Source organism: Camelus ferus, chromosome 12, assembly GCF_009834535.1.
Source record: "Camelus ferus isolate YT-003-E chromosome 12, BCGSAC_Cfer_1.0, whole genome shotgun sequence".
In the NCBI taxonomy this organism is placed as follows: domain Eukaryota; kingdom Metazoa; phylum Chordata; class Mammalia; order Artiodactyla; family Camelidae; genus Camelus; species Camelus ferus.
The window spans coordinates 11,114,575-11,127,745 of record NC_045707.1 but is presented as its reverse complement, the minus strand read 5'-3'; the positions used below and the strand labels follow the sequence as shown (position 1 = coordinate 11,127,745).

At 50.4% G+C, this 13,171-nt stretch overlaps 1 protein-coding gene across 1 annotated transcript; it reads left to right on the top strand.

Moving 5' to 3' along the window:
- Positions 1 to 925: 925 nt before the first annotated feature.
- Positions 926 to 12,436, top strand: LOC116667822. The gene is made up of 7 exons (XM_032493866.1): positions 926 to 1,004; positions 2,397 to 2,536; positions 4,600 to 4,762; positions 10,647 to 10,681; positions 10,966 to 11,062; positions 11,230 to 11,306; positions 12,152 to 12,436. Exons 1-7 carry the CDS (start codon positions 926 to 928, stop codon positions 12,434 to 12,436), a joined length of 876 nt encoding a protein of 291 aa, XP_032349757.1.
- The last annotated feature ends 735 nt before the right edge of the window (positions 12,437 to 13,171 follow it).

Below are 13,171 nucleotides of genomic sequence, written 5' to 3'. Positions count from 1 at the left end.
ATGGATGGACCTAGAGATTATCATACTAAGTGAACTGAGTCGGGCAGAGAAAGGCAAATATCGTATGATATCACTTATATAAGGAATCTAAAAAAATGATACAAATGAACTTATTTACAAACCAGAAAGGGACCCACAGACATAGAAAAAAATTATGCTTACCAAGGGGAAAGGGGTGGGGCAGGAGGGACCTGCTGTGCAGCACGGGGAACTGTATTCAATATGTCATAATAACCTATAATGGAGAAGAATCTGTGTGTGTAACTGAATCACTTGGCTGCACACCAGAAGCTAACAGTGTGTCCTGTGGTTTTCTGGGTACAGGTCTTTTCCCCCTTAGGTAAGTTTATTCCTAGGTATTTTGCTCTTTTTGTTGTGATGGTGAATGGTACTGTTTCCTTAACTTCACTGACATAAAGCCATTTGCAGCAACAAGGATGGGACTAGAAATTATCATATTAAGTGAAGTAAGTCAGGCAGAGAAAGACGATATCATATGATATCACTTACATGTCGAATCTAAAAAAAAACCGACACAAGTGAACTTACTTACAGAAGTAGACCCGTGGACGTAGAAAACCAACTATGGTTACCAAAGGGAAAAGAGGTGGTTGGGAGGTGGATAAAGCAGGAGTTTGAGGTTAACACATACACACTACTATCTATAAAATAGATAAACAACAAGGACCTACTGTAGAGCACAGGGAACTATATTCAATATCTTGTAATAACCTATAATGGAAAAGAATATGAAAAAGAATGTATATATGTGTATAACTGAATCACTATGCTGTACACTTGAAACTAATAGAACATTGTAAATCAATTACACTTCAGCGCAAAATAATTAGGACAAAATGAAAAATGTTGTGTGAGCCATTGTGTCAGAATGAAAATCACCTTTGTAAGCCTTGACCACGTAAAAATGAAAGCAATAAAATTGGGAAAATCTGGAAAGCTGGAGGTGAGGCGGAACCTGGGCGGCCAGAATGTCCGATTCCCCCGTATCCCACTGGGGGGGGAGCACAAAATCAAAGGAAGTCACATTGAGGAAAAATAACGTCAACCGAAAGTTTTATGTGATTATTTTCCTTCATCTCAGAGGAAGATGTAGAGGAAGGATGCTGGAGGTCAAGAATCAGACGTCGTATTTGCAGCAAGTGTGACATCACTCTGGAGAGAAACGCAGGGAGGCTGGTTTTGCAGCTCCAGGCAGTGCATCTCGGAGGGGCCCAGGCCCCGATCTCACAGCATCCTCACCCCGTCCTTGGGTCTGTCTGCACCTGGTAACTGCCCTCCAAGCCATTATCCATTGTGTTTGGGGTGCAAGACGGCTGTGGCCAAGCGCAGTAGCCTGTCTTCAGCTCAGCAAGTTACGAGCATGAGGCAGCCTTTGGTCCAGCCAGATCCCCTGCCCTCCACCTGCTTGTCCACGCCTGGGGGACGCAGCACCTGTGCCCCGAGGGGAGCGAGGAAGGGCAAAGAGCCTGGGGCTGGCATGTTGAGGACAGTCACACCCCTTTAACTGTGATGCTTGCCACTTACCAGCATCTCTGCCCCTAGACTGCCAGCTCCCCCTGGCCGGGGGCTGCGTCCTTCCTCCTCTGCCAGCCCCCCCCACCCCCACGGCCAAGTGCAGAGCAGGTGTTCATGTCTGATCCTGGCAGGAATGGATGGATTTAATTTGGTTATGCCTGCCAGGTACCGGGCCCCCCAATTCCCCTCTCCAATATGCAATCCTCCCGGGTCCCCAGCTCCTGTCGGGGGAAACCTTGGCCCCTCACAATTAAATTGCTTTCATTTCCCTTTATGAACTGAAGCCTGTTTAAATGACCTGAATTTCTGTATGTTCCAGGGGCAGTTTTTCAGGGGGCCCTTCCCCCCACATTTTTCTCGCTCTCCCGGGTTAAAGAAAACATCGGGAAAACGACAGCAGACATGCCATTTGCCACCGGAACAGCACAGGTGGGGTTGGGGGTAGGGGGGCCTCCGGAGCTTCTGCTCCCAGTAATACTGCTGAAGCAAGGTCACTCGTCCCCGCGAGGAGATGAAGTGTTGGTAAACGGTGGCTGCTGTCCCACGTGTCTGAATTTATGCAGTCCATCTCCCCGCCATCGCTCTCTCCTTGGTTAAGCTCAGTGAGTAATTTCTGACTGTATTCATTGCCGGAGGAGATATGTCTTCAGCGTTAAGTATCACTAGCTGTGCATTTTGATGTGAGAAATGCAGTCTGCAGTCTATCCCCGACAAGACTGTCAGCGGTCTCGGCTGCGCGGGAGGCGGGGCGCGGAAAGTGGACGCGGCCTCCAGAGAGTTCGCTTCACAGTTCATCTGAGAGGGAACATCTTTTCACATTTGGCTGGCAAGTCCTAGCCTGGGACTGCTCCTTCCTTCAGGGGACGTCCAGGGCCTGCTTTCACTGGGACACGGGGCCTCTGATGGGGCCCTGCCGCCACCTGCTCTCCACTCCCCGCGGGCGGAGCGAGGCCCCAACCTGATGGAGACTGCGCGGCCGGCGGAGCAGCGTCCTGAGCAGGTGAGGTGTGATGGCCCGAAGCCCCGGAAGTGGGCAGGTGAGGACAGGTGAGGAGAGGCCGCAGGGAGATGGGGGTGGGGGGCACAGGTCGGCTCTGGTGCTGGGCCCTGCCCTCACGAGGTGAATGGCTTCTCCAAGCCTTTCTCAGGAGGGGACCTGAGCCTCAAGGGTGAGGGGCTGACGCCCCGGGGGTGCGAGTCCTGGGCTGTGCTGAGGGCTGAGGACCACGGCTCTGAAGTGACCCAGGAACCAGATCTGCAGGAACCACTCCTCTGAGGCAGCTGGAGGTGGTGCCCTCCCTCCCTGCTCCCCCTCCCCCATCCCACCTCCTCTCTCAAGGCCACACCCAGGACCAGGAGCTGGGACACAGCAGCCCCTGTGGTCTGGTCATGCAGGTTTGGAACCTGACACACTGTCCGGTGCTCCTTGCTGTAAGTCTGTGTTCACGAGCCAGGAGGCCCTTAGACGCATGAGCTGGTCCATGAACCAGCCGTAAACCCGCCCTCTGATGAGGCAGTGGGGATGCACGCGGGCTGTGCAGCTGAGTGGTGCGGCCCGGGCCAGCCTGCTGAAATGCCCGCTGTGTGACCCCGGGCAGGTGTCCTCACCCCTCTGAGCTCCAGCATCTGTCGATTACAATGTGGGAACCCTACTCCCAACCTGAGAGGTTTGCTGTGGGAGTTGGTTCGACTGTCTGGGACAGGGCAGGTGCCCACTGGTGGGGTGGGAAGCCGTCAGGGTACCCGGTGGCCCCTGGCAGTGATCCGGTCTGTGTCTGTCCCCTGACTGTCGGGAACACTCCCAGCTGCTGCCCTCAGTGGCCCCCAGGCCTGTCCACCAGCAGGGCAGGATGCCCTCACTGCCCAAGTCGGGGGGACGGCGTGGTAGCCCCAGCTTTGGAACTTCGTCTGCACTCAGGGTGTGACGTCTGTTTTATTATTTTAATTTTCCCTGTCCCTGTGAGGGGGCAGCTCACAGCTCCAGGGACACCGGGCTGGGCAGTCACAAGAGGTCAGCATCCCCGTGGCCGGGGGAGAGGTCTGCGGGCTGCCCGCCTCCGCAGCACAGAGGTGCCGTCTGGCTCCAAGCTCGCCCCAACGGATGCAGTTTGAAAACAGCACGATTCTGAAGCCTCCTGACAAATTTTATGGTGTTTCCTCTCTTGTTCCTTCTAATTTGTGGAAAAATAGCTCTTAACCGTTTATCCACAAAAGGGCTGCCAGAGCCGTGGCTATAAAAACCGCTGGCAGGACAGTTTCTCCCTTTTCTGTAAATGACTGTCCATTAAACACAGACACCCTGGCAAGACAGTTTCCCCATTAAACCCCATCTGGGCGTCCCCTCCTTCCTTCCAAGTGGGTGGGAACATCTCAGGACCTGGGGGCAGAGACCACGTGATGAGGCTCTGGTCCAGGGGCTCCCCAACCTGGCGCACTTGGGGTCTGACATGCAGACACCAGAGCTGGGCCTGGACAGGGCCCTGGCTCCGCTGTCTACGGCATCGCCTCCATGTGCACCGCACCCGGTATCAGCTCCTGCCACGCGGCCCTGGCCCCTGCCGGGCGCTGGACACACAGGGTGGACACGGAGGCGCCTCCCACTCTGTCCGCCAGGCTGAGCCCAGGAGGATGTTCGGTGGCTCTGTTGCCTCACGTCCCTCCCACAAATTGAGGAGCAAACAGGCAAAAAGTGAGGGGTCCTATCTCGTGACGTTCCGGAGCAGGGATACTGGGCCCTTGCTCCAGCCGTCACAAGGGTCACGATGGGCCCATGCGTCTGCTCAGCCCCTGTGGTTCAGGTGCGGCTGACTCCTCCACGGAGCCCCGGTGGGCCTGAGACCCAGGGCGGCCACTGCTCCTGGCCGTGATGCTTGTCCTGGGGCTGGTGACACCATGTAAGATCAGGCCCGGTCTGGCCGGTGTCACTGAGAACCACTTCCTCTCCGAGTTCCTGCCAGGGTCACACAGCTGGCGGGGTGAGGGTCTCGAGTGGCTGCTGGCCATCCCTGCCGGCCATCCCTGCGGGCCCTGGGGAGCAGCATCTGAGAGGAACCCTGCTGGGAGACGCAGAGAGCGAGACAGAGTCCATCCAGACCCCAGGATCTGCAGCAGCTGGACCCCGCCTCCCCGGGTGGATGGAGGGTTCCGTGCACAGCCTGCGTGGTCCACACCGAGTCCCTGCCCTTCCTCAGCCGAGACGGGCTCACTGTGTGTCAGAAAAGGCCGGGTACGTCCTTCAATATTGTAGTGTCGCTGGCTGTGAGGGGCAGGGGACAGAGGGAGTTCTGACCTGGTTCCGCAGGTACCCAAGCCCACCCTGTCCTCATCCCTCCTCACAGAATTCGAAGGAGATGGATGGAAGTGATGACACTAAGGGATTCTCCAAAGAGGAAGTTCTGGTTTAATGCATGGTTCCCCATCAAAATGTGTTCCTGTCCAATCAGCTGTATTAAGAGACACACAGACAGCCCAGGGCTGCCCCTCAGGGGTGCAGGGCGGGGGTGGGGCAGAGAGGGGCCACCTGTGCTGCCCTGGGTCCCCGTGGGTGTGGGGTGGGAGTCCGAGGTGCATCCCGCCCTCTGTCCTCTGAACTTGAAAGTCCACTGAATGTCAGCCGCCTGGAACGGAGCCTCAGGCCCCCCATCCTCCCTTCAGCTCTGACCTGACAGGCGGTCAGGGCCCCTGGGGAGTCTGCGAGGCTGCAGGTGGCGGGAGGGGAGAGGCCGGCCCTCCGGCGACCCTGATAAAGGGTTTGCTCAACCCCTGGGGCCACACGAGTCCCAAGGAGCGGTGATGGGGATCAGAATCGTGCCCCTCCCCCCCGCCCCAGGCTGCTGTGCGGGCCGAGCAGAGGGCACTCTGGAAAGCTGTCGGCGGCGGGGCCCTGGCGGGTCCCCGGGGCGGGGTCTCACTGCAGTTGGCTCGGGACGCAGGACGAAGGGGCCTGGGGCAGGTTTATCAGCAGCGGAGGGGCGCTCAGCCCCCCGGGGGGGGGCGCGGGCGGCAGCTCCGCTCTGAGCAGGACCCGCTCCCACCCGCCCGCCCTGCCCGCCCCCCGCCGGGCGCCCGGCTCTGCGCCCCTTGCTGCATTTCTTAAGGTTTTAGTTTTTCCCTCCAACTGAAAGCGTGTTTCACGCACACGATGGAAAATGGAGGAAAAGTGAAAAGAAAATACTGCCTAATCAGTCGCTTAAGAAAAACCCACCACCTTTTGGGCATGTATCTCCTTCTGGAGGTTTCTTTGCACCTAAAAAATAACATGAAAGAGGGGCGGCCCTCGGCCGGGCCGGGTTGGGAGTGTTTCGCGGGCGGTGCCTTCCCAGTCCCGTCGCAGCCCCAGAGGCAGGTGCCGCCGCTGTGCGCGCGAGAAGGCAGAGGTGAGAGAGTTACAAGAAAGTGAACACAGCTCCCTGGGCACTGCCGTAGGTCCTTGTTGTTTTCCCATTTTATGTACAGGCGTGTGTGTCTGTCAGTCCCTAAGCCCTCATTTATCCCTCCCCGCCCTGTCCCCTCTGGTAACCACAGTTGGTTTTCTATGTCCGTGAGTCTGTTTTGGGTTTATAAATAGAATTTGCTTCTTTTTCTTTTTCTTTTTCTTTTTCTTTTTTTTTTAAGATTCCATATATAAGTGATACCACATGATATTTGTCTTTCTCTAACTTAGTTCACTTAGTATGATAATCTCCAGGTCCATGCATGTTGCTGCAGGTGGCATTATTTCATTCTTTCTTACGACAGAGTGGTGTTCCATAGTGAGTGTGTGTGTGTGTGTGTGTGCGCGTGTGCGCGCGCGCATTTTCTTTATCCAGTCGTCTGTCGATGGGCATTCAGGCTGTTTCCACATCTTGGCTGTGGTAAATAGAAGCTGAGGTGCAGGTGTCCTTTTGAATTAGAGTTCCCTCCGGGTATATGCCCCAGAGTGGGATTGCTGGATCATATTGTAAATCCATTTTTAGTTTTTAAAGGAACCTCCATACTGCTCTCCATGGTGGCTGCATCAATTTGCATTCCCGCTAATAGTGCAGGAGGGCCCCCTTTTCTCCACACCCTCTCTAGTATTTATTATTTGTAGACTTTTTAATGACGGCCATTCTGTCTGGTGTGAGGTGACACTTCATTGTGGTTTTGATTTCCATTTCTTTAATAATTAGTGATATTGAGCACCTCTTTATGTGTCTATTGGCCATCTGCATGTCTTCTTTGGAGAAATGTCTATTTATCTTCTGCTCATTTTTTGATTTTTCTTTTCTTTTTTTTTTTTTTTTTAGTTAAGCTGTATTAGCTGTTTGTAATTTTGGGAATCATGTCTTTTCATCCTTTTAACAGTGTCTTCTACATAGTAGATGACTTCACTTTCCACAAAACCCAACTGATTATTTCATGGACACACTTGTGTTTAAAAAGCCATCTACAAACCCAGAGTTTCCCAGATTTTGTCCTATGTTATTGTCTAGACGTTTGGTAGCATTTTCACTTAGGTCTATGGTCCATTTTGAGTTAGTTTTTTGTTGTCGTTGTTCTCAATGAAGTAAGGTCTGTGTGCTTCTTTAAAATTTTCTGCATAGACAATCATATCATCTGTAAACAAGGACCATTTTATTTCTTCTTTCCCAACCTATATACATTTTACTTTTTTTTTTTTCTTGTCTTATTGCATTAGCTAGGACTCCCAGTACAATGCTGGATAGAAGTGGTGAGAAACTAGACTTGCTGCCTAGCAGGGAGCACAGAGTGGTTCACGGTATCCCCTCACCCACGTTTTAACATCCATGGGGTCATTTGTGATTATTCTTCTTTCATTTCAAATATCAGTAATTTGTGTCTGTCTTTATTTCTTGTTTAGCCTGGATAGAACTTTATCACTTTTATTGATCTTTTCAAAGAACCGGCTTTTAGTTTCATTGATTTTCTCTATTTCCTGTTTTCAGGTTTATGATTTCTGCTCTAACTTTTATTATTTCTTTTCTTCTGCTTACCTTAGATTTGATTTGCTCTTCTTTTAAGAGTTTCTTATGGTAGTAGCTCAGATGATTGATTTTCCATCTTTCTTCTTTTCTGATATGTACATTCAATGCTATAAATTTCCCTCTAAGCATTTAGAAATGTTTAAAAATTTCTCTTTAGATTTGTTTGATCCGTGTGCTATTTAGCAGTGTAATGTTTACTCTCTAAATATTTTGAGATTTTCCAGCTAGTTTTCTGTTATTGATTTCAAGTTTAATTCCATTGTGGTGTGTGAGAATACTTTCTATGGTTTACATTCTTTTAAATGTACTAAGGTGTGCTTTACGGTCCGGACTGTCTATGTTGGTTAATGCCCCACATGAACTTGAGAAGAATATGTATTCTACTGCTGCTGGGTGAAGTGTTCTGTAAACGTCAATTAGGTCCAGTTGATAGATAGCGCTGTTCAGTTCAACTATGTCCTTTCTGATTTTATGCCTGCAGGACCTATCGGTTACTGATAGAGGGGTGTTGATTTTCCAACTCTTAAAAGTGGGTTTGCCTGTTTCTCCTTATAGTTGTGTCAGTTTTTAACCTCACATGTTTTGACACTGTTGTTAGATTCTTCAGTATTTGTGAAGAATTGATCTTTTCATTGTTATGTAATACTTCTCTCTATTCCTGACACCTTTTCCTATTTGCCTTTGTTTAAAATTAATATAGCTATTCAAGCTTTTGATAAGTATCATCATGGTATATCTTTCTCCATCCCTTGATTTTTTAATATATCAGTGTCTCCTTTTAAACTAGGCTTCCTGTATGTAATATGTAGTTGGGTCTTTTTTGAATCCACTCTGACAATATTTGCCTTTTAATTTGCTTATTCAGAATATTCACATTTAAAGTCATTATTGGCACAATTGGATTAATATTTACCATGTTTGAAACTCTTTTCTATTCATTGCATTTGTCAGTTGTTTCCATTCTTTTAAAATCTTACTCTCTCTTTTTTTTTTTCTGCTTTCCCTGGTTTTTAACTGAGTATTTTATTATTCTATTTTCTGTTCTCTATTAACATTTCAATTATGTTTTTTTTAATTAATGGTTTTCCTAGAGTTTGCAATAGACATTTACAACTAATCTAAGGCCACCTTCAGACAACATTATGTCAGCACCACATGGGCAGTGTAGGTTTCTTATAACAGAGTATTATGAATTCTTCTCTCCCATTTTTTATAACATTGCTGTCATTCATTTTATTCATATGTTATAATCACCTAATACATTGTTTCTACTATTACTTTGAACAGTTCTTTCTTCCTTTCCTTCTTTCTTTCCTTCTTTCTTTTTCTTTCTTTCTTTCCCTTTCTTTCTTTCTTTCTTTCTTTCTTTCTTTCTTTCTTTCTTTCTTTCTTTCTTTCTTTCTTTCTTTCTTTCCCTTCCTTCCTTCCTTCCTTCCTTCCTTCCTTCCTTCCTTCCTTCCTTCCTTCCTTCCTTCCTTTCTTTCTTTCTTTCTTTCTTTCTTTCTTTCTTTCTTTCTTTCTTTCTTTCTTTCTTTCCTTTCTTTCGCAGGGGGAGGTAATTAGGTTTGTTTACTTACTTTTTGATGGAGATTCTGGGGATTGATCCCAGGATGAACAGTTGTTTCTTAAAATGAAGAATAAGAAAAATAAAGAATTTTATTTTACCTATTTTTTTCTCTCATGTCCTTTATTTATGTAGATCTGAGTTTCCGATCTGTATAACTTTCTTTCTCTCTGAAAAACGTCTTTTGCATTCACTGAGGGCAGGTCTTCTGTTGACAAATTCCCTCATGTTTTGTGGTCTGAGAAAGGATTTCTCCTTTACATTTGAAGGATACTTATGCTGAATGCAGAAATCTAGGTTGGTAGATTCTACTTTCAACACCTTAAATATTTGACTCCAATCTCTTCTTACATGCATGGTTTCTGATTAGAATTCTGATATATTTCTTATCTTTATTCCTCAAAGGGTAAGCTTTTGTTTCTTTCTGGTTTCCTTCAAGAGTTTCTCTTGATTTCCTGCAGTTTGTATATAACATGCTTGTGTGTAGAGTTTTGGTATTTATCTTACTGAGTGTTTCCTGAGCTTCCTGGATCTATGGTTTGGTATCTGTTACTAATTTTGGAAAATCCTTAGCCAGAATTACTAAAAATATTTCATATTTTCTAGCCTCTCTTTTGCTTATCTTTCTGCTATTCCCATTATACACATTCAACTCCCTTTGTGGTTGTTTCATAGTTCTTGGATATTCTGTACCACTTTTTTCATATACTTTTTCTCTTTGGATTTCAGTGTTAAAGTTTTATTGACCCATTTTCAAGATCATCTGTGCTTTCTTTGGCCACGTCTGCTCTATTTTGGTGGCTCACCAGAGGCATTTCCTTATTTCTGTTAAAGTGTTTCTGATTTCTATCACTTCCCTTTGACTTCCTCAGACTTCCCGTCTCTTTTGTTAAATCGCCCACCTGTTCTTGAACGTTGTTTCTTTTTCCACTAGAGCCTTAATCATGGATGTTTTAGATCCCGGGCCTGATAATCCCAGAGTCTGTGCCGTATCTGAGTCAGGGTTTGATGTCTAACTTTGTCTCCTCAGACTGTGTTTTCCTTGGCTTTTGGCAAGACTCTCCATTTTTTTCTAGAAAGATGGAAATGGTACAGCTGGTAATAGGGACTGAGGACGCCAGGCTTTAGTGTAAGGTTTTACGTTACTCTGCCTAGGGGCTGGGCTGTGTGTAGTGCTTCTGATTTCCTGGTTCATTTGTTGTGTCTTCTCCTGTTGTCTTTGGGTTTACCTAAGAATTTGTTAAATAGAGTCTGTGGTCTGCAGCTCCTTCCGCTGTCACCCCTGCTGTCATATCGGAGCCCTGCCGGTGGTAAGGCACTGTGTCGGGACGTGTTCTACGGTCTTATGATGAAATTTCAGGTTTCGTTATTGTGCCTAAGTTCTTGAGCTGTGACCCTCAGAGTGTTTTTCAGTCTTTTTTTATCCTCCTCTTAGTGAGACTAGAGGCCGAGAGGTCACATAAGGCTCTGGCAAAATGGTTCCCCGTGAGGGTAGGCTTGGTACTGAGCAAACCCACCGCGTGTATTCGGTTACTTTTCCCTTGTCCTTCCCTGATAACTAATATTTCTTTCATCTTCAGATCTTCACTCTGAGACCCAGCTGGAGCTGCTGGAGGTAAAGTCTACAAAAGACTGAGCCCCTGGCGAGCCCGCACCCACCCTCCAGAGCTCCATCAGTCACTGTTTAAGTGTCCCGCCAGTTCCGGGCTCCGCTGGCTCCTGTTCCCAGTGGGCTGACCTCAGTTGTGACGCTCAGCCTCCCCTGTCTCTCCAGTTGTCAGGGAGATAGCTTGCCCTGGGACCTCAACTCTCCTATGGAGCTAAGTGTTTGATTTTCAGTTTACTCCATTTTTTCTTATTGTGAAAACTAGAGTAATGACCTCCAAGCTCTTTTCTTAGGAGGTGAAGCTGGGAGTCTCTCCGTGTGTTTTCACAAAAGCGCCACATGTAATTACACCAGCCCAGCAGGTGCTTCACTGCAGCCCTCGGGTAGGAGGTGAGAGATGCTCATGACTGGTCCGAGGCCCCTTGCTGGTGACATGCCTTTTGCCCTCCTTCCTTCCTGGCCTGATGGAGGGTTGGGGACAGAATACCATGAAAACAGCAGCAAATGGTATAGCTCACAGGCTGATTACAATGTTGTCGGTGGTAAATCTTTCTCAGATGTAATTCTCAGTGGTTCCTCAGCAGAGCCAGCGCCAGCCCTAGTTAAAGACTCAGGACCCGTTGGGACTGTGTCTGTAAGTGACCTCGTGGGAGTGATGGGAGGCGGAAGGAGTCAGGCTCTTTCCCTGGGGACAACCACACCTGTTCAGCAGGTGGATTGCACGTGGGCACGCAGGGAAGGAAGCCACAGGGGCGGAGCGCGGTGACTTCTATCTGAGCATCCAGCCTGACTGGTGCTGTCCGTCCAGCAGGCCTCATGCGGGTCCCTCCCCTGAGCTCCTCACCACCTCCCTGCTGGCACGTCCAAGGTGTCACAGCCCCTAACCACGCTGCTGCGACCACCTCTGTCTGGGTCGCCTGCCCCTCCTGCCCTTTACTCTAATTCTCTCACAGTGGCCAGGGCAATCTTTAAGAGGAAAGATTGGATAATGCTATTCACTCCCTCAAAACAGCTCCCCACATCCCTAAACTGGAACCCAAGCAACCCCCTGGTTGGTGAGGCCCGACCATCCCTGCCACCGTCCTGTGTTCTAACCACATGGCCTTCCTGCCTCTCCTCAGTCTCCAAGCTCTTCTTTCTGCCGGTGGTGTTGTCCCAGCCTGGCCCTCTGCCCGAGCGGCTTTCCCTCAGCCTCTGTGCTCCTGGCCCCGGTCTACTCCACTCTCTGCTCCCACGGCCCTCTTCTTCTGGGTCCCCCTCCCAGCCACCCACCGTGGGTGCCCCCGTCCTCCTCGACCTGGACCCTCTCAGCCTCCACCCCGCTGGCCCCCGTGCAAAAGGAAAGTGCCCCCTTAATCACACATGTCAGGGACAGAGCCACGCGGGCCACACCCGTGCCCTGTATGTGCGGTTACGTGTTTCTTCACGTCTCTCTTCGCCTTCAGAAAGTAAATGTCTTTCTCACCTCTGAGTTTTCAGGACCTGGACTGTATCGGACCCACCCCAGGCCTTCAGAACCTACTTGCGGAGGAAGCTGGGAGAGGCTGCTGTCTTTGGGGGTGGCTGGGACCCCACAGGAGACGAGACCCCCTGAGTGGGCGTGGGCTTCGGGACGAAAGCGTCCCACACTCCCTGCAGGCACTCCCACGCCTCCCGAGGGCACAGCGGATGCTGTCTCCGGGGCCCCCCGGCTCTGAGAAGGCAGGGGGAAGCAGCAGCTCCTGGGAGGGGGCAGGAGAGTGGGGGAGAATGTTAAGCCAATAAAAAACCCCTTTTACATTTGCGGCTGTAAAACTTTATAGAGATTTCTCAACACACGACATGAATAATAACCATGCTTCCTTTTCAGTAATTGCCAAGGCCACGCCGCCCGTGAGGCCCTCGCAGGCCGGGTAATTCCTGGGCGCCGGCCCCGGGCAGGAGGCCCCGCGGAAGGAGCGCTGGGCGTCCAGGCCGGCCTGGGAATCGGGCGGCCGCTTTCAGGGGGAGCCAGCTGGGGACCCGCCCGCCCAGCCCCCTTAGTGGGGACAGCAGGGGCGAGGCTGCTGGGCCCGGGCCACAGCAACCTCCAGCGGCAGGAATGAGATTGCTCCGGCTTGTTCCAGAAACTTCTCCTCCAGACCAAGCTGGAGGTGTATCCAAGATGATCTCACACCCCATGTGGGACTGGGTCCTACGACCCATTGACGGGGTGGGGTGGGGGCGATTGGTGAGCCCCTCCCAGCTCCGGGCCCGGGTTCTCTGCTGCCGGAGGAGGGAGAAGACTGGGAGGCTAGGCTGCAGGAGCTCTGTCCACACGGGGAGCCCAGCCCATCAGGAGGGGCGCGGCCTGCTGAGCAGGGGCTGGGGGGTGGTCCGGACCCAGGGGTGGGGACGGTCGAGGGGCAGGGGGCCAGGACTGGAGCCAGGAGTAAAGATGCTCCCTGCCCTCCTGCTCTGTCCGCCCTCTGGCCCGCAACTCAGACGGCTTCCTTAGAATTTCTCTCCGATGGGCGCTCT

Coding starts and splice junctions, on each gene's coding strand:
- LOC116667822 (XM_032493866.1), top strand. CDS start 926: ATGAAAGCAATAAAATTGGGAAAATCTGGAAAGCTGGAGGTGAGGCGG. Junction 2,537..4,599: donor CGGAGCAGCGTCCTGAGCAG/GTGAGGTGTGAT, acceptor CCCTGCTGGGAG/ACGCAGAGAGCGAGACAGAG. Junction 4,763..10,646: donor TGTGTGTCAGAAAAGGCCGG/GTACGTCCTTCA, acceptor TTTCATCTTCAG/ATCTTCACTCTGAGACCCAG.